The 20,000-nt window shown below is 46.6% G+C and overlaps 1 protein-coding gene across 1 annotated transcript in view; it reads right to left on the reverse strand.

The window, feature by feature from the left end:
• LOC143276280 (beta-arrestin-1-like) overlaps nt 1-20,000 on the reverse strand; it is a 27,448-nt gene that overhangs the window by 4,092 nt on the left and 3,356 nt on the right. Inside the window, exons 3-11 of the mRNA XM_076580778.1 lie at nt 19,426-19,456; nt 18,037-18,097; nt 15,946-16,088; nt 14,573-14,665; nt 9,490-9,549; nt 8,743-8,810; nt 6,804-6,939; nt 3,025-3,109; nt 1,451-1,523 (exon numbers count right to left, since the gene is read on the reverse strand). Of these exons, the coding sequence (XP_076436893.1) occupies nt 1,451-1,523; nt 3,025-3,109; nt 6,804-6,939; nt 8,743-8,810; nt 9,490-9,549; nt 14,573-14,665; nt 15,946-16,088; nt 18,037-18,097; nt 19,426-19,456 (750 nt within the window). The remainder of the gene's footprint in view (nt 1-1,450; nt 1,524-3,024; nt 3,110-6,803; nt 6,940-8,742; nt 8,811-9,489; nt 9,550-14,572; nt 14,666-15,945; nt 16,089-18,036; nt 18,098-19,425; nt 19,457-20,000) is intronic.

A 20,000-nucleotide genomic window follows, 5' to 3' on the forward strand; every position in this document is an offset into this window, starting at 1 on the left:
GTGGAGGGGAGTGTTGGCGACAGTCTGCCAGAGAGGGCGTGATGTGGAACACCTTGTTCACACCTGTAACGTTGTGCTCGATGGGGAACCCTTCCCTGCGGACACAGCACTCAGTGTGTGGGTGTGGGGTGTGTGTGGGGGTGTGGGGGTGGGTGTTGGGGGTGGGGGTGGAGGGGGGGGGGTTGGCGACAGTCTGCCAGAGACGGCGTGATGTGGAACACCTTGTTCACACCTGTAACGTTGTGCTCGATGGGGAACCCTTCCCTGTGGACACAACGCTCAGTGTGTGGGTGAAGGGTGTGTGTGGGTGTGTGGGTGTGGGTGTTGGGGGGTGGAGGGGGGTGTTGGCGACAGTCTGCCAGAGAGGGTGTGATGTAGAACACCTTGTTCACACCTGTAACGTTGTGCTCGATGGGGAACCCTTCTCTGTGGACACAGCACTCAGTGTGTGTGTGTGTGGGGGGGGGGGGGGGGGGAGGGAGGGGGCAGGGGGGGGGGGAGGGGGGAGCGGTGTGGGTGTGGGTGGTGGGGGGCAGGGGTGTGGAGGGGTGTGTTGGCGACAGTCTGCCAGAGAGGGCGTGATGTGGAACACCTTGTTCACACCTGTAACGTTGTGCTCGATTGGGGAACCCTTCCCTGTGGACACAGCACTCAGTGTGTGGGTGTGGGGTGTGTGTGGGGGTGTGGGTGTGGGTGTTGGGGGTGGGGGTGGAGGGGGGGGTTGGCGACAGTCTGCCAGCGAGGGCGTGATGTGGAACACCTTGTTCACACCTGTAACGTTGTGCTCGATGGGGAACCCTTCCCTGCGGACACAGCACTCAGTGTGTGGGTGTGGGGTGTGTGTGGGGGTGTGGGTGTGGGTGTTGGGGGGTGGAGGGGGGTGTTGGCGACAGTCTGCCAGAGAGGGCGTGATGTGGAACACCTTGTTCACACCTGTAACGTTGTGCTCGATGGGGAACCCTTCCCTGCGGACACAGCACTCAGTGTGTGGGTGTGGGGTGTGTGTGGGGGTGTGGGTGTGGGTGTTGGGGGGTGGAGGGGGGTGTTGGCGACAGTCTGCCAGAGAGGGCGTGATGTGGAACACCTTGTTCACACCTGTAACGTTGTGCTCGATGGGGAACCCTTCCCTGTGGACACAGCGCTCAGTGTGTGGGTGTGGGGGTGGGTGGGGGTGGAGGTGTGTGGGGGTGTTTGGGGTTGGTGTATGGATGTGTTAGGGGTGGGGAAAGGGACCGTGATGGGGAAGATGATGATGATGATGAAGGAGGAGGAGGAGGAGGAAAAGAAGAAGAAGAATAAGGAGGAGGAGGAGAAGAAGAAGAAGGAGAAGAAGGAGAAGGAGGAGGAGGAGGAGAAGAAGAAGAAGAAGGAGAAGAAGAAGAGGATCATCATCATCATCAACAACAATAACAACAAAATGCATCAGGTACCTATGCCTCATTCAACTCACGAGCATTCCTTTTCAGAGATGACGATATAGGTGGTGGTGTCATCATGAAGGTGAAGGCTGTTCTGCTGCACCACTGTCAAACACAAAACACAAAACATTTTGATTACAGAGAAAGAGACAGACAGACAGAGATGCAAAAACAGATACAAAGAGAGACAGAGACAGAAGGAGACAGAGACAGAGGGAGACATAGACATACAGAATAGATAGTCAAGGACAGATACAGAGAGATAGAGAGAGAGACAGAGACAGAGAGATAGAGAGACAGAGACAGAGAAAGATGACTGGCTCGCTGGCCAGTATATACATATTAGGCCATTGCCCCTCATGAATCAGAATCAGTATCAGTATCAGTAGCTCAAGGAGGCGTCACTGCGTTCGGACAAATCCATATACGCTACAGCACATCTGCCGAGCAGATGCTTGAACAGCAGTGTAACCCAACGCGCTTAGTCAGGCCTTGAGGGAGAAAAAAACAAAAAAACAAAAAACAACAACAACCCCCACACTATCTCCATTCTAATATCAATCTTAATCAGTTTCAGTTTCAGTAGCTCAAGGAGGCGTCACTGCATTCGGACAAATCCATATACGCTACACCACATCTGCCAAGCAGATGCCTGACCAGCAGTGTAACCCAACGCGCTTAGTCAGGCCTTGAGGGAGAAAAAAACAAAAAACAAAAACAACAAAAAAAAAAACCCAACAACCCCCCCCCCCCCCCCACACTATCTCCATTCTAATATCAATCTTAATGAGTTCAGTAAATCACGAAGTCATAATCAATCGCAGCTGAAATACTTTGTGTGTATGAACTAAACAACTCTCCAAGGGACAGACAGAGACAAGGAGACAGAGACAAGGAGACAGAGACAAGGAGACAGAGACAGAGACACAGACAAGGAGACAGAGACATAGAGACAAGGAGACAGAGACAAGGAGACAGACACAGAGACACAGACAAGGAGACAGAGACAAGGAGACAGAGACACAGAGACAAGGAGACAGAGACAAGGTGACAGAGACAGAGACAAGGAGACAGAGACATAGAGACAGAGACAGAGACAAGGAGACAGAGACAGAGACAGTGACACAGAGACAAGGAGACAGAGACAGAGACAAGGAGACAGAGACACAGAGACAGTGACACAGAGACAAGGAGACAGAGACAAGGAGACAGAGACACAGAGACAAGGAGACAGAGACATAGAGACAAGGAGACAGAGACAAGGAGACAGAGACATAGAGACAAGGAGACAGAGACAAGATTCAAGATTAAAACACAACAACAACTCAAGGATAAAGGTTTTAGGCATTGCCCAGTTTTCCAATCTGTCCTTGTGACAACAAACACAATAACGATAAGACACAACAATAATAATGATGGTAAATACTACTACTACTACCACCACCACCACCACCACCACCCCTACTCCTGATGATAATGATAATAGAGAGACAAGGAGAGAGAGACAAAGACAATGAGACAGAGACAATGAGACACAGAGACAGAGACAAGGAGACAGAGACAGAGACAGTGACGGGGAAACCGTAACCAGGAAGAAGGCACTGACCTGAAAACTTCATTTTCTTCACCACTTTGCTGCTGTTGTTGTCAATGATAGTGTTGATGGCTATCTGCTCCCCGTGATAGTATCTCTGCACACACACACACACACACACACACACACACACGGAGACAAACACACACACACACGCACACACACGCACAGACAGACAGACAGAAACACACACACACACAAACACACACTCAGACACATATACAAGCATACGTACATGAACTGACGTGCACAAACACAAGCACACACACACACACACGCACAAATGCATACACACACGCACATGCACACATATACGTACATGCATAAACATGTACACACACACGTATCCGCGCATACATTTACACACACTCGTATGCGCACATACATACACACTCATGAAAGCACACGCATACACACATGAAATTATACACATCCACACACACACGCACAGAAACACACACACACACACACACGCGCATGCGCGCGCACGCACCCTCCAACACACACATCCCCCCACACACATCAGCCATATGTTATGCGTATCTGGACCATTAAAAAAAAAAAATAGCCGGGTGCAATAGCCGAATGGTTAAAGCGCTGGACTTTCAATCTGAGGGTCCTGGGTTCGAATCTCGGTGCACCTGGTGGGTAAAGGGTGGAGATTTTTCCGATCTCCTAGGTCAACATATGTGCAGACCTGCTAGTGCCTGAACCCCCTTCGTGTGTATATGCAAGCAGAAGATCAAATACGCACGTTAAAGATCCTGTAATCCATGTCAGCGTTCGGTGGGTTATGGAAACAAGAATATACCCAGCATGCACACCCCCGAAAACGGAGTATGGCTGCCTACATGGCGGGGTAAATAAATAAAAACGGTCATACACGTAAAATGTTAATGTTTGTCTGAGTGTGCATGCGTGTGCGTCTGAAATCTGATTGAACGACACAGGAAACGAATGATGAGCGCCCAGTGGCAGCCGTCAGTCGGCTCTACCCAGGTAGGCAGCCTGTGGTGCAAATGTCCCCGTGTATGTAAAGCGCTTAGAGCTTGGTCTCTGACCGAGGATAGACGCTATATAAGTATCCACATCAATCAATCCTCGTGGAAATTTATGGAATAACCTTCCATTAACTTTTAACTCTCTCCATACGAACGGCGAAAGAGACGACGTTAACAGCGTTTCACCCCAATTACCACCATCAAATTATTGTAAGCGGAAGGCTCTTGTACTGAAGAGATGAATGTTGACAAAGAATACCACAATTCTGACGACGGAAGCTGAAGGTTGGGTCATTGAGACACCCACTGGACATCCGAGGGGTCCGTGTAGAGGAGAAGAGAGGACTGGCCGTACTGAGTGAGTTAAAGGTACTACTAGGGAGGGGTGGGGGTGGGGAGGGGGAGGATGCAATTTTGTATGAATTTTTGAGAAACAGCATGATTGCGATGTGTTTGGTTATCACACTATTTTGTTTGCAGACATATATATTAATTTATCGCCTCTTTTGGTTTTTCTTTTCATGTTTACATTCTGGTTTTGTTTGTTTGTTTGTTTGTATTGGTTTTGTTTTCAAGAAGGCTTGCAGAAGAAGAAGAAGTAGTAGAAAAACAAAACAACAACAAGAAGAACAAAAAAATCAAGAACAACATCGACAACAACAAAAAACATCAAAAACAAGAAGAAAAAAAAGAAGATGAAGAAGAAGACGGAGAACAACAAAAACAAAAACAACAAAGCAACAACAAGATTATTTCAGTGGAGAGAGAGAGAGGCAGGCAAGAGGCATAAAGAAGAAGAAGAAGAATAACAACAATAATTCAGTGCAGAGAGAGGCAGGCAAGAGGCATAAAGAACAACAACAATAACAACAAGAGAGGCAAGGCCTTCAAGACTCACTTGTGATACACACAAGCTTTTTATGTATTGAGTATAATTTCAAAATGTAATGTTTAAGTTGAGAAAGATCAGTTTAAAGCAAATCAAGTCCCCTAGCATTAATTACAGAGTAATTTCCCTTTTTTTACTATCTGCGCCAAAACGTTTGAAAAATAAATAAAACTTCCATGATAGCAAAAGAAGTTCATGTTTGAACAAAAAATGATAATAATGACTGCTCTTGTTGTTGTGTCAGAATATCAGATCAAAGTGCCAAGTTTAGAGAATACAAAAAATATAAATATAACAGTAAATGCAGTTTGCATATAATCAGGCTTCATTTTTTTTAATTTTTTTATGCCCATCCCAGAGGTGCAATATTGTTTTAAACAAGATGACTGGAAAGAACTGAATTTTTCCTATATTTATGTCTAATTTATTGTCAACTGACAAAGTGTTTGCAGAGAAAATGTCAATGTTAAAGTTTACCACACACACACACACACACACACACACACACAACCGAACACCGGGTTAAAACATAGACTCACTTTGTTTACACCAGTGAGTCAAAAACAACAACAACGACAAGGAGATTTCAGTGCACAGAGACAGGCAGGCGAGCGGCATATAGAACAACAAAAACAACAAAGTAACAACAACAGCACCACGCAGATTTCAGCGTTGAGAGAGGCGGGCGAGAGGCATAAAGAACAACGACAACAACAGGAACAACAAGAAGAACAACAAGTAGTCAGTGCAGAGACAGGCACTCGAGAGGCATAAAGACCAACAACAACAAGTCAGTGCAGAGAGAGGCACGCTAAAGGCATAAAGACCAACAACAACAAGTCAGTGCAGAGAGAGGCACGCTAAAGGCATAAAGACCATCAACAACAAGTCAGTGCAGAGAGAGGCACGCTAAAGGCATAAAGACCAACAACAACAAGTCAGTGCAGAGAGAGGCACGCTAAAGGCATAAAGACCAACAACAACAAGTCAGTGCAGAGAGAGGCACGCTAAAGGCATAAAGACCAACAACAACAAGTCAGTGCAGAGAGAGGCACGCTAAAGGCATAAAGACCAACAACAACAAGTCAGTGCAGAGAGAGGCACGCTAAAGGCATAAAGACCAACAACAACAAGTCAGTGCAGAGAGAGGCACGCTAAAGGCATAAAGACCAACAACAACAAGTCAGTGCAGAGAGAGGCACGCTAAAGGCATAAAGACCAACAACAACAAGTCAGTGCAGAGAGAGGCACGCTAAAGGCATAAAGACCATCAACAACAACAACAAGTCAGTGCAGAGAGAGGCACGCTAAAGGCATAAAGACCAACAACAACAAGTCAGTGCAGAGAGAGGCACGCTAAAGGCATAAAGACCATCAACAACAAGTCAGTGCAGAGAGAGGCACGCTAAAGGCATAAAGACCATCAACAACAAGTCAGTGCAGAGAGAGGCACGCTAAAGGCATAAAGACCAACAACAACAAGTCAGTGCAGAGAGAGGCACGCTAAAGGCATAAAGACCATCAACAACAAGTCAGTGCAGAGAGAGGCACGCTAAAGGCATAAAGACCATCAACAACAACAACAAGTCAGTGCAGAGAGAGGCACGCTAAAGGCATAAAGACCATCAACAACAACAACAAGTCAGTGCAGAGAGAGCCAGGTGAGAGGCATAAACAACAACAACAACAACAGCTACAACAACAACAACAACAAGTCAATGCAGTAGAGAGGCACGCTATAGGCATAAAAACCAACAACAAAAACACCACCACCACCAACAAGAAGTCAATGCAGTGGAGGGAACTTCAAGAATAAGCGCTATAGCAAGAAGTCTTAATAAATAGATAGAGAGGCACGCTCAAGGCACAGCCCTGAGGGGGACCCTGAAGAACAGACGCACCTCCTTGTCCAAGGACGCTTCCAGCCGGATGTTGCCGGAGCCCAGGATGAAGTTACGGACCACCACATCCCGGGGCTGGCTGGCCTCTTCTTCCGTCGAGAACGTCAGCTTCCGGATGGCCACGCGCACTGAGCTCCTGCACACACACACACACACACACACACACACACACACACACACACACATAATCACACACACATACACGCGTGCGCGCGTGGACGCTAAGCAAAACGGAGATTCAGGCACCGAGACACAGGTACGTACATGGACATGCAGAAACATAACTAAAGACACGACGGACATGGACACAGGCACAGACAGAATAACAGACAGACAGACACCTATACACAGATACATAGCTACCTTTGACATGGATTATACAGATTTATCCAAGAACCAGTCACCATTTTTGTTAAAACCTGAAGTGCTCTCCCATATAGAAAATCAATATGCAAATTATCTAAAAAATATACACAGACGGATCTGTTCTAGAAGATGGTAATTCAGGAGCGGCTTTTGTAATTCCTTCATTTAGAATAGAAAAATTATATTGGTAGACAATATTCCATTTTCACAGCTGAACTTATAGCCATACTTATGGCCTTAAATTATATTTCAGGCGTCCGAAAACTGTCAGTGAAATTCTATTATGTGTAGACTCGAAGTCAGTATTACAAACTATAGAATCTCCAAATTCAAAGAAGCGAATTGAGATGACAATGGAAATAAAACGTATTATTCACCAAATGACAAAACAGGGCATTAAAATAACTTTCTGTTGGGTACCTTCGCACTGTGGAATATCTTCAAATGAGTGGGTAGACCAAGCAGTTAGAAGAACAGCACGTAATTTCGAAGGCGCAATACAACTGGACATCCAGTTAGATCTACACGAATGCATTAGTTGTATAGAAAATGTATCTGGAAATCGATTTAAGAAAGTACTTATAGATTCATATAATCAATATCACCAATGTTGTGTAAACACAAAGAATGCAGCTAATCCCAAACATTTTCTAAATTCGACACCAGCAGCACATTAAAGACAAATTACATGTTTAATGTATAGACTTCGTTTAAATGCCTTTCGTACAAAAATTTCTAAAAAATATAAAATGTATATGCGGTAAGCAAATAACTGTAAGCCATCTACTCATTCATTGTCCGAGAATAAGACAATTAATTCCAAAAGATATAGTTGATGACTTTTCTTCCAATATTTCATTAGCCACTGAAAAGATTTTGAACGACTATTCACTGCTTAGAATGTTTTCAGAAATTTTAAACTCCAGTCCATTTGGTATCCTCCTTTGATGTATTATAATTAATGCTGTTATTTATATTTACATTGTTGTAGGCTAATACTTGTTGATATGCATATACATATTCTCGTCCCCAAAACACCTCATTCAATACACACCACAATCTCTTTAGAGTTTTCTTATAAAATACTTTTCCTCTGATACATAACAGGAACACTTTTTTTTTACACTAATATTCACATGCATTCCCTTTCCTTTATCCACTACTTTACTCCTTTCCGTCTAAAAACACTTATAGTGAATAGACGTTAAACTAAAGAAAACATAGACATGAACACAAACACACAGGCAAACACACACACACACACAGGTAGAAAGACAGACAGACAAACACACACACACACACACACACACAGACAGACAGAAACACACACACACACACAACCTCGCTGGCGTTTTGGGTGCGAGTTTGTATGTGTTTGTGTGTCTCTGTTATCTATATACGAGCGCGTGTGTGTAGTGTGTGTGTGTGTGTGTGGTGTGGTGTGAGTGTGTGTATATGAGTGTGTGTGTGAGTGTGTGTGTGTGTGTGTGTGTGTGTATGGTGAGTGTGAGTGAGTGTGGGTGAGTGTGTGTGTGTGTGTGTGTGTGTGTGTGTGTGTGTGTGTTGTCGTTACCCAGACTGTGGTTTGTCGTCCTCGTTGTTGGCCACGTAAACCTTCAGTTCATAGTCCACCCCGCATTGCTGCCACACACCGCATAACGTTTCCGTCAGGCCACGCACACACACACACACACAGAGGCACGTGCATGCAAACACACACACACACACACACAGAGGCACGTGCATGCAAACACACACACACACACACACAGAGGCACGTGCATGCAAACACACACACACACACACACAGAGGCACGTGCATGCAAACACACACACACACACACACAGAGGCACGTGCATGCAAACACACACACACACACACACAGAGGCACGTGCATGCAAGCACACACACCCGCGCGCGCACACACACACACACACACTCTCACACACAGGCACGTGCATGCAAACACACACACACACATACACACAGAGGCACGTGTATGCAAGCACACATACGCGCAAACGCACACACACACACACACACTCTCTCTCTCTCATACTCACATACACACACGCACACACACACAATGTCGTGTTTTAATATTAATGGTTCCTTTGTGTGTGTGAGTGTGAGTGCGAGTGTGTGTCTGTGAGTGTGTGTACGTGACAGAGAGAGAGAGAGAGAGAGAGAGTGTGTGTGTGTGTGTGTGTAAACGTACGCGCGCGTGTGTGTATATATATGTGAGACATTTAAAGAAAAAAAAAAAAGCCGGATTTGTCAGGCGCGTAACAGTGACGTCATATAACGATGACGTCATACCTTGTCGCTTTCTCCCATTGGGGGCTGGATTCTGACCGTGTCCGCCAGGTTGCGGGGCAACTGAAACAGAGAGACACCGGTCACTGATGGTCGCTGAACTGACTGGATTAATGTATTGCTCCTTTTTTCTCACAACAGATTTCTCTGTGTGAAATTCGGGCTGCTCCCCCCAGGGAGAGCGCGTCGCTACACTACAGCGTCACCCTTTTTTTTTCGTATTTTTTCCTGCTTGCAGTTTTATTTGTTTTTCCTGTTGAAGTGGATTTTTCAAAAGAATTTTGCCAGGAACAACCCTTTTGTTGCCATGGGGGGCGTGGGGGGGGGGGGGGGGGGGGAGGGGGGGGGGGACAAAACAACGGACCGGTCACTTCACAAAACTGACTGGATATCATTCCTGATTGGGGTGGCAACTGAAGCAAAATGACACTGGTCACTGTCACAAAACTGTGTGTCATTCCGGTTGGGGTTAACTAAACAAAATGACACCGGTCACTGTCACAAAACTGTGTGTCATTCCTGGTTGGGGGTTAACTGAACCAAAATGACACGGTCACTGTCACAAAACTGGATTGTGTCCATTGCACTGGTTGGGGTTGTTTAACTGAACAAAATGACACGGTCACTGTCACAAAACTGTGTGTCATTCCTGGTTGGGGGGTTAACTGAACCAAAATGACACCGGTCACTGTCACAAAACTGTGTGTCATTCCTGGTTGGGGGTTAACTGAACCAAAATGACACCGGTCACTGTCACAAAACTGTGTGTCATTCCTGGTTGGGGGTTAACTGAACCAAAATGACACTGGTCACTGTCACAAAACTGTGTGTCATTCCTGGTTGGGGGGTTAACTGAACCAAAATGACACCGGTCACTGTCACAAAACTGTGTGTCGTTCCTGGTTGGGGGTTAACTGAACCAAAATGACACCGGTCACTGTCACAAAACTGTGTGTCATTCCTGGTTGGGGGTTAACTGAACCAAAATGACACCGGTCACTGTCACAAAACTGTGTGTCGTTCCTGGTTGGGGTTAACTGAACCAAAATGACACCGGGTCACTGTCACAAAACTGTGTGTCGTTCCTGGTTGGGGGTTAAATGAACCAAAATGACACCGGTCACTGTCACAAAACTGTGTGTCGTTCCTGGTTGGGGGGTTAACTGAACCAAAATGACACCGGTCACTGTCACAAAACTGTGTGTCGTTGCAGGTTGGGGGTTAACTGAACCAAAATGACACTGGTCACTGTCACAAAACTGTGTGTCGTTCCTGGTTGGGGGTTAACTGAACCAAAATGACACCGGTCACTGTCACAAAACTGTGTGTCATTCCTGGTTGGGGGTTAACTGAACCAAAATGACACCGGTCACTGTCACAAAACTGTGTGTCGTTCCTGGTTGGGGGTTAACTGAGCCAAAATGACACTGGTCACTGTCACAAAACTGTGTGTCGTTCCTGGTTGGGGGTTAACTGAACCAAAATGACACTGGTCACTGTCACAAAACTGTGTGTCGTTCCTGGTTGGGGGTTAACTGAACCAAAATGACACCGGTCACTGTCACAAAACTGTGTGTCGTTCCTGGTTGGGGGTTAAATGAACCAAAATGACACTGGTCACTGTCACTGAACCAAAATGACACTGGTCACTGTCACAAAACTGTGTGTCATTCCTGGTTGGGGGTTAACTGAACCAAAATGACACCGGTCACTGTCACAAAACTGTGTGTCGTTCCTGGTTGGGGGTTAACTGAACCAAAATGACACCGGTCACTGTCACAAAACTGTGTGTCATTCCTGGTTGGGGGTTAACTGAACCAAAATGACACTGGTCACTGTCACAAAACTGTGTGTCGTTACAGGTTGGGGGTTAACTGAACCAAAATGACACCGGTCACTGTCACTGAACCAAAATGACACCGGTCACTGTCACAAAACTGACTATGTGTCGTTCCTTGTTGGGGTGGGGGGTGGGGGGGGGGGGGGGGGGGGTGCACGTGAAACAGACACCGGTCACTGACGGTCGTAAAGCTGACTGTGTACTTCCACTGACAATAGTACCAGCAGTGATGATGACAAGGAGGTAGAAAAAGAATGATGACGACGATGCTGCTGCTGCTGCTGCTGATGATGATGATGAAGAGGAGGAGGAGCAGAAGAAGAAGAAAAAGAAGATCATGATGATGAAGAAAACGATGATGATGATGACAGCAACAATACCACTGCTGCTGCTGCTACTACCACTACTATCACCAATCGACGTATCGCCGTCACATTCAACAACTTGAGCAGCTTCACCAGAGATGCCTACGGAAGATCCTCCACATAAATTGGCAAGACAGGGTCTCCAACCTCCAGGTCCTGGAGAGGAGCAGCCTGCCCAGCATCGAAAGCCTGCTGATCCAGTGCCAGCTACGCTGGACAGGACACGTTGTCCGCATGACAGACAGCAGGATCCTGAAGATGCTTTTGTATGGCCAGCTGAAGGAAGGCCACCGCGAACTTGGAAGACCCTGCAAGCGCTTCAAGGACACCTTGAAGACAAACCTCAAAGCCTGTGACATAGACATCGCTTAGTGGGAAACTGATGCCCTTGCCCGCTCTCGCTGGAGGATGCTGTGCTCTAGTGGCATAAAGACGTTTGAAAACAAGAGAACGCTACCTATTAAGGAGAAGCGTGAGCGAAGGAAGCAAGGCTCAACTTCTGGAGACGTTTTGCAACACCTGTGGGAAGTGCTGCGCATCCAGAATTGGCCTCTTCTCCCATATGAAGACACACACCGTCGGTCCGACGGGACACTCCATCACTTCTACCAACAAACTATTGGTAACATCATTATCACCATCACCATGATGATTATGATTATTGTTATCGTTGTTGTCAGTGTCATCATCATAATCATCATATCAACAATGATGATGACGATGACAGCAATCATAACGACGACATCCGAGTTCACAGAGAGAGAGAGAGAGAGAGAGAGGAGAGAGAGAGAGAGAGAGAGAGAGAGAGAGTGTGTGTGTGTGTGTGTTCGAGTGTGTGTGTGTGTGTGTGTGTTCGAGTGTGTGTGTGTGTTCGAGTGTGTGTGTGTGTGTGTGTGTGTGTGTGTGTGTGTGTGTGTGTGTGTGTGTGTGTGTTCGAGTGTGAGTGTGTGTGTGTGTGTTCGAGTGTGTGTGTGTGTGTGTGTGTGTGTGTGTGTGTGTGTGTGTTTGTACGTGTGCGAGTGTGTGTGACTGGAGCCTGATTGAATGACACAGGAAACGAATGATGAGCGCCTAGATCCAACTGCCAGTCGGCTCTACCCAGGTAGGCAGCCTGTTGTGCAAATGCCCCCCGAGTTTGTAAATCGGCGGTATGATTATCAACCAATTTGATCTGTAACCAAATGCGTGTCCACATCACTGAATCAACCAGTACGCACGAATTTACCTCTGTGAGAAAGGTAGCAGAATGGTTAAGACACTTATCAGTCTCTATGGGCCTGGGATCGAACCCAGGTCTCACCCTCTCAAATCAAATCAAATCAAATCAAAATCCACATGGAAATTAAGTTGTGCAATCACAGGCTCATTGTAAACACTGGCATAAAATCATGCGCAACATAAGAAGAGATTAAAACTAGTCAAATAAGAATTCCCAATAGCTGACGATATACTAACCCCCCCCTCCCCCCCCCCCACACACACATACTCATGTTAAGACAACAGGGTATAGCACAACAATATTAACAAATGAAAACATCCAACAAAAAAGGGTATAGATTACTGAAAATGACATGCGCGCACGCACACACACACACACACACACACTCACACATGCACACGCACACACACACACACCCATACCCACACACACACGCATACCCACGTTAAGACCATAAGGTATACATAAATAAAAACATCAAGGGAATAAATCGTATATATAAGTAAAATGCACACACACACACACACACACACTCATTCACACACACACTCACACACACACACACAACTTTGACTTGAAAATCAAACTGAGCGTCTATTCGTTTGGATGAGTCCTGTGTACGGCATGGACACTGACGGCCGAAACTGAAAGGAAGGATCCAGGCCTTCGAGAACAAATGCCTGAGGAAGTTCCTTCAAATTTCCTGGATCGAGCACAGGACCAATGAATATGTACGGAGCAGAATTGAGAACCTTGCTGGACATCAGGAACCTCTCCTTTCAACTGTGAAGAGACGCAAGCTCCCAGGAACCTCTCCTTTCAACTGTGAAGAGACGCAAGCTGATATGGTTTGGGCACAACACTCGACACACCAGTCTGTCCAAACACAATCATGCAAGGCATCATCGAGGGCGGGAGAAGAAGAGGAAGACAGCGGAAGAACTGGCATGAGAACATCAAACAATGGACCAGACTCCATACACGTGAGCTGCTGCCGGCGGCTGCTGACAGAGACAGATGGAGAAGGGAGGTTGCGTCTGCGGTCCTCAGGCTTCCCCCAACTACTATAGTAGTTATGGGCCTGAGTGATTTTGAGTGAGTGGGTGTGTACGGCACACACACGGCGCGCTGAAAAAGGCAAAGAACTGTAGAGGACAATCAACTGATTTATCTATTCATCAATTCAGTAATTTATTCATTCATTCATCTATTCATTTATTCATTCTTGCATGCATGCGCTCAAGAACTGACTAGCGTGTTGGGTTATGCTGCGGGTCAGGCATTTACTCATGAGATGTGGTGCAGTGTATTTACCGAACGCACTGACGCCTCCTTTAGAAACTGAAACGGAAACCAGTTTACCTAAAACAAACGGAAACCAGTTTGCCAAAAACAAACGGAAACCAGTTTGCCTAAAACAAACGGAAACCAGTTTCCCAAAAAACAAACGGAAACCAGATTACCCCAAACAAGTTCATCTCAAACAGACGGAAACCAGTTTACCTTTGAAAAACAACCCTAAACGGAAACCAGTTTACACCACACGGAAACCAGTTTCCTTTGAAAAACAACAACAAACGGAAACCAGTTTACCAAACGGAGACCAGTTTACTCATAACAAACGGACACCAGTTTACCCATAACAAACGGACACCAGTTCACCTCAAACAGGAAGGGGCAAGAGTTGCTTCCCACTGCCCTCGTCACCCGCTCTTGAAACGGCGTCAGAGGCTTCTGGTCTGTCTTGGGGAACACCTGGGAGTGCACACACACACACACACACACACACACAATTATGCGAACACACACACACACACACACGCAGACACACACGCACACACACACAGACACACACAGACACACACACACAGAGCGTTTCGTCACTGGTGTTTATTCACCACCTATGCACTATACTCACACTGGGGAAAAAAACGCCTCTTTTTCTATCATTATCGTCATCATCATCATCATCACCACTTTCACCACCACCATCACTCCCAACCCTACCACCCACCACCACTACCATTACCTCCACCATCACCACCACACCCTCCACCCGCCTCTGTGAAGCGCTTAGAGCTGGGTCTCCGACTGAAGATAGGTGCTATATAATAAGTATCCATATAATTAATTCGTTCATCATTCAATCACAACCCCCCCCCCCCACCCCCTCAAAACCACCCAGAGGGTCACCTGTTGGCAGGAGAGGAAGAGGTACTTGCAGCACTACAGACCCATCACCTCCCCCCCCCCACTCCCCAGAGGGCCACGTTCTCCCCCCTCCCACGCCCCACACGCCCACCTCCTTGTGGCACTACAGATGCATCACTCCCCCCCCCCCCCACTCCCCAAAGGGCCACGTTTCCCCCCCCCCCACACACACACACTCCCACCCCCTTGCGGCACTGCAGACCCATCACCTCCCCCCCACTCCCCAGAGGGCCACGTTCCCCCCCCCCCACACACACACACACTCCCACCCCCTTGCGGCACTGCAGACCCATCACCTCCCCCCCGAGAACCCCCCCAACCCCCAGAGGGCCACGTTCTCCCCCCCCCCCCTTACATACACACCCACCCCTTTGCGGCACTGCAGACCCATCACCTCCCCCCCAGAACCCCCCAACCCCCAGAGGACCACTTTCCCTCTCCCTCCCCACCCAGCCCCACACTCCCCAGAGGACCACTTTCCCTCTCCCCCCCACCCACCCCCCACTCCCCAGAGGACCACGTTCCCCCTCCACCCCCACCCACCCCTCACACTCCCCAGAGGACCACGTTCCCCCTCCACCCCCCTCACCCTCTTGCAGCACTGCAGACCCAACAGGTCCCCACCCACCCATCCCCTACACTCCCCAGATGACCACGTTCCTCCCCACCCACCCCCGACCCACCCACCCACACACCGACCCTTGGGGCACTGCAGACCCATCATGTCCCCCCACACTACCACACCCAGCCCCCCCCAACACCCCCCAATAACCCCCCCCACACCCCCCAATAACCCCCCACCTCCCAGTCCCCCATAGGGCCACCTGTTGACAGGAGCGGAAGAGGTCCTTGCGGCACTGCAGACCCATGACGTCCAGGTCACCACGGCCGTAGCGGAACGCCACCAGCACGTGCGCGAACACCTTGCACCCCTGCAGACTGCTGCTGTCCACCTCCACCACACCCTCTGCACACACACACACACACACACACACACACACACACACACGCACACACACGCACACACACACACACAATCCCCTTATACACAAATATCAGTTTCAGTTTCAGTAGCTCAAGGAGACGTCACTGCATTCGGACAAATCCATATATGCTACACCACATCTGCCAAACAGATGCCTGACCAGCAGCGTAACCCAACGCGCTTAGTCAGGCCTTGAGAAAAAAAAAAAAAAAAAAAAAAAAATCCCAACTGTGATACCACACACACACACACACACACACGCACACATGCACTCGCGCGCGCGCGCGCGCGCACACACACACACACACACAGAAGCGCGAGTACGCGTACGCACATATGTGCACGAACACACGTGAGCCACGATCCGCCATGCACGTGATCACGTAACACAAGTTCACTCCAGTGGATGAGGAGCGACTCTGACGGGACGACCAATCGTCATTGGTCAACACTCAAGATTGATTCGCGACTTTCGCACGCGCAGATATTATCTCAGCAGTGAAAGCCTGACCCCCACTTGAACTACCCTTCACCTTTGACCCTACCTTTTTTGGTAGTGCACGCGCAGATTATTTTCGTCTGAAACGTTAGGGCGCTGACAGTAATTGTGGTTGATTGATATAGCAAGCATGTTGAATATAATAGTATTTCTTTTTCTTTTTATCACAACAGATTTCTCTGTGTGAAATTCGGGCTGCTGTCCCCAGGGACAGCGTGTCGCTTCACTACAGCGCCATCCATTTTTTTGCATTTTTTCCTGCATGCAGTTTTATTTGTTTTTTTCTAACTGAAGTGGATTTTTCTACAGAATTTTGCTAGGAAGAACCCTTTTGTTGCCGTGGGTTCTTTTACATGCGCTAAGTGCATGCTGCACACGGGACCTCAGTTTATCGTCTCATCCGAATGACTAGCGTCCAGACCACAACTCAAGGTCCAGTGGAGGGAGAGAAAACATCGGCAGCTGAGCCGTGATTCGAACCAGCACGCTCAGATTCTCTCGCTTCCCAGGCGGACGCGTTACCTCCAGGCCATAACTTCACACATAATGATAATAATAATAATAATAATAATAATAATGATACTGATGATAATGATAATAATGATAATAAAACAAAAGGAAAGAATGTGATTTTGGTTAATTAGGCATGCCAAAGAGGTAAACAGACCCATCACCGTTTCGATGATACCGTCGCAGATTGCCTTACTTGTGGAATCACGTGCTTGCTTAAACTTCAACTTTCACTACGCCTACGCTATGCGTGTGTTTCTGTTAGAGAGAGAGAGAGAGAGAGAGAGAGAGAGAGAGAGAGAGAGAGAGAGAGAGAGACGCAATGCAATAATGCAATGAGGCAATGACATTTTATTGAACAAACATACTTGTTCAAAAAGAATAGAAAACTGGATTCTAAATGCATTCACGCGCATTTGTGTACTACATATGATACGCACTTACACGCCAGCCCGCACATGCATGCACGAGAGAGAGAGAGAGAGAGAGAGAGTCTGAAATTTGGAATGGTTTCTTCACAATCAGGCCACAGCCCTGAGTGAATGGGGTGTACGTAAACATAACACAACTCGATGAAAATACATAAACAAATAAGCGAGAGAGAGAGAGAGAGACAGAGACAGACAGACCGACTGACAGACAGAAACAATTCAAAGAGACAGAGAACAGATTTGCTCTGAGCGAGAGAGAGAGACATAGACAGAGACACAGATGACAAACAATTCGAGGAGACAGAACATATTTGCTCGACATCGTTTTGCAAACAAAGACCGAGAGTGAAAAAAAGAAGAAGAAAAAAAGAAAGAAAAAAGGTCTGTTCTAGAAAACTTTACGAAAAAGAGGCTAGAGTTGTAGACATGCATAGCGACAGACACTCAAAGGGACAGACAGACAGACAGACTGACAGACTGATGAACATACCAACTGGGTCAATGTGAGAGATGTGATCCACAAAATCCTGCTTGCCCAGGTACACTGTGATCTGAAAAACGGGGTGAAAACAGCAACAGCTGAACACGTATTAATTTAACCACAACATCTCATGAAGGGAACCCTACAGAGAAATGCGACATTTATAAGGAACACAAAGACAAAGAACACACAGGGAATAGCAAGCTGACAGCTTCTCCATATAAATCACTGCCATTGTTGAAACATTCAAAAAACCCATCATCTGATTCTTCAACTGCATTATCGCGCCTCTTACAATGCCTACACGGATACAATCTTCGTAACAACAGAGTCTTTGCAGGTCCGCTTTCGTGGTGGATCTTTCGTCGCTTGCAGAGCGAGAAGTAGGTCATGTGACGTCATGGGCAGCCCACCACCGTAACTAGCTTTTTTCTGAGTTTGCACTGCCCTTGTTTGGACAACTTTTCGGCAGAGTTTATATATGGATCAAATCGAGTACGTAATGGCAGAGATGTGACAAGAAACATGCTCAAAGTAAACACAGAAGACTGAAGCAAATAATGGGTGTCATTATAAAACCAAATATATCTTGTAAACCTGCATAAAAAGTCATTACCGAAAATGTTCAAAATCCTTTCGTCAGAACAGCGATTTTCACGACGAAATTTTAGCCTTTCGATGACCTCGAAAAAAAAACGACAGGAAATTGAGACGCGCATGCGCACGCGATTCTCGCAACCCCCCCCCTTCCCCCTCCCCACCCAAAAGCACACACCAAATTCGGGAATTCTCCACGAAAATCAAAGTGTGTCTGCAAACCCTGCATGAAATTGACATTCTTCGAGTCGTCAGCAACAAGGTGACATGAAAGAGATGTAGGATCGCGTAAAATATTATAGGAATGTAACCCTGCCTGAAGTTACAATGAACAGGACAGCTAAATAAATATGCATTTCATCTTCTTTTTTCAGTTTTTCCATATCTGGACATATCAAGATATTGATGGATTCTTTATTGCATCAATCACGATATAAACCATATCTGCTACCCAAAATCTAAACTTCCTCAAATAACATTTTACGCATCTATAGAATGTATTTCGAAAATAATGTTCACATTTCCACCACGATTTAAATGTTCCGTAAAAGCAAAATCTGTCAATATCAAGATCATGTTCACTTTAGTTCTGTCAGTGTGTAAGTTTTCTTGAAAAAACAACTGTGATATGAGAGAAACCGAGAGCGTGTGATTGAGTACGAGTGTGTGTGTGTGTGTGTGTGCGTGACAGAGAGAGAGAGAGAGAGGGGGAGGGGGGGGGGAAGGGAGGGAAGGAGGCAGGGAGAGAGAGGGGGTGTGGGGGGTGGGGGGGTGGGGTGGGGGGAGGGAGTGAACACTTACTTTTCCATTGGCAGAACTCTTTGTATAGACTCTGAAACACAAATATGCAAGAAAACATTCTTTTACTTTTCCATTGGCAGAACTCTCTGTATAGACTCAAACACAAATATGCAAGAAAACATTCTTAACACACACACACACACACACACACACAATCTGGCAGACAAAAACACAAATATATGAAAAAAGATATGTTTTCACACACACACACATATATATATGTATCAAATTATGTATTTATGAACATGATTCGTTAGTACTCATTCAATCATATTTTCTTTCCTTGCTGATCATTGATTTGTTCAAAGAGGCTGACAGACACACAGACATATAGACTGACACAGACAGACAGACAGAGACAGAGAGAGAGAGAGAGAGAGAGAGAGACAGAGACAGACACACACATATTCACAGAGACAGATAATTTATTCGTTTAAAGCCACAGCCCCACATGAACAAGGGGCACTAACAAAGTTTGTAAATGTTATCATAACTGTCAGTGTTTGTACAACTCTCTCACAGAGAGAGAGAGAGAGAGAGAGAGAGAGAGAGAGAGGGAGAGAGAGAGGGTAGGG

Source organism: Babylonia areolata, chromosome 31 (genome assembly GCF_041734735.1).
Source record: "Babylonia areolata isolate BAREFJ2019XMU chromosome 31, ASM4173473v1, whole genome shotgun sequence".
Classification (NCBI taxonomy): domain Eukaryota; kingdom Metazoa; phylum Mollusca; class Gastropoda; order Neogastropoda; family Buccinidae; genus Babylonia; species Babylonia areolata.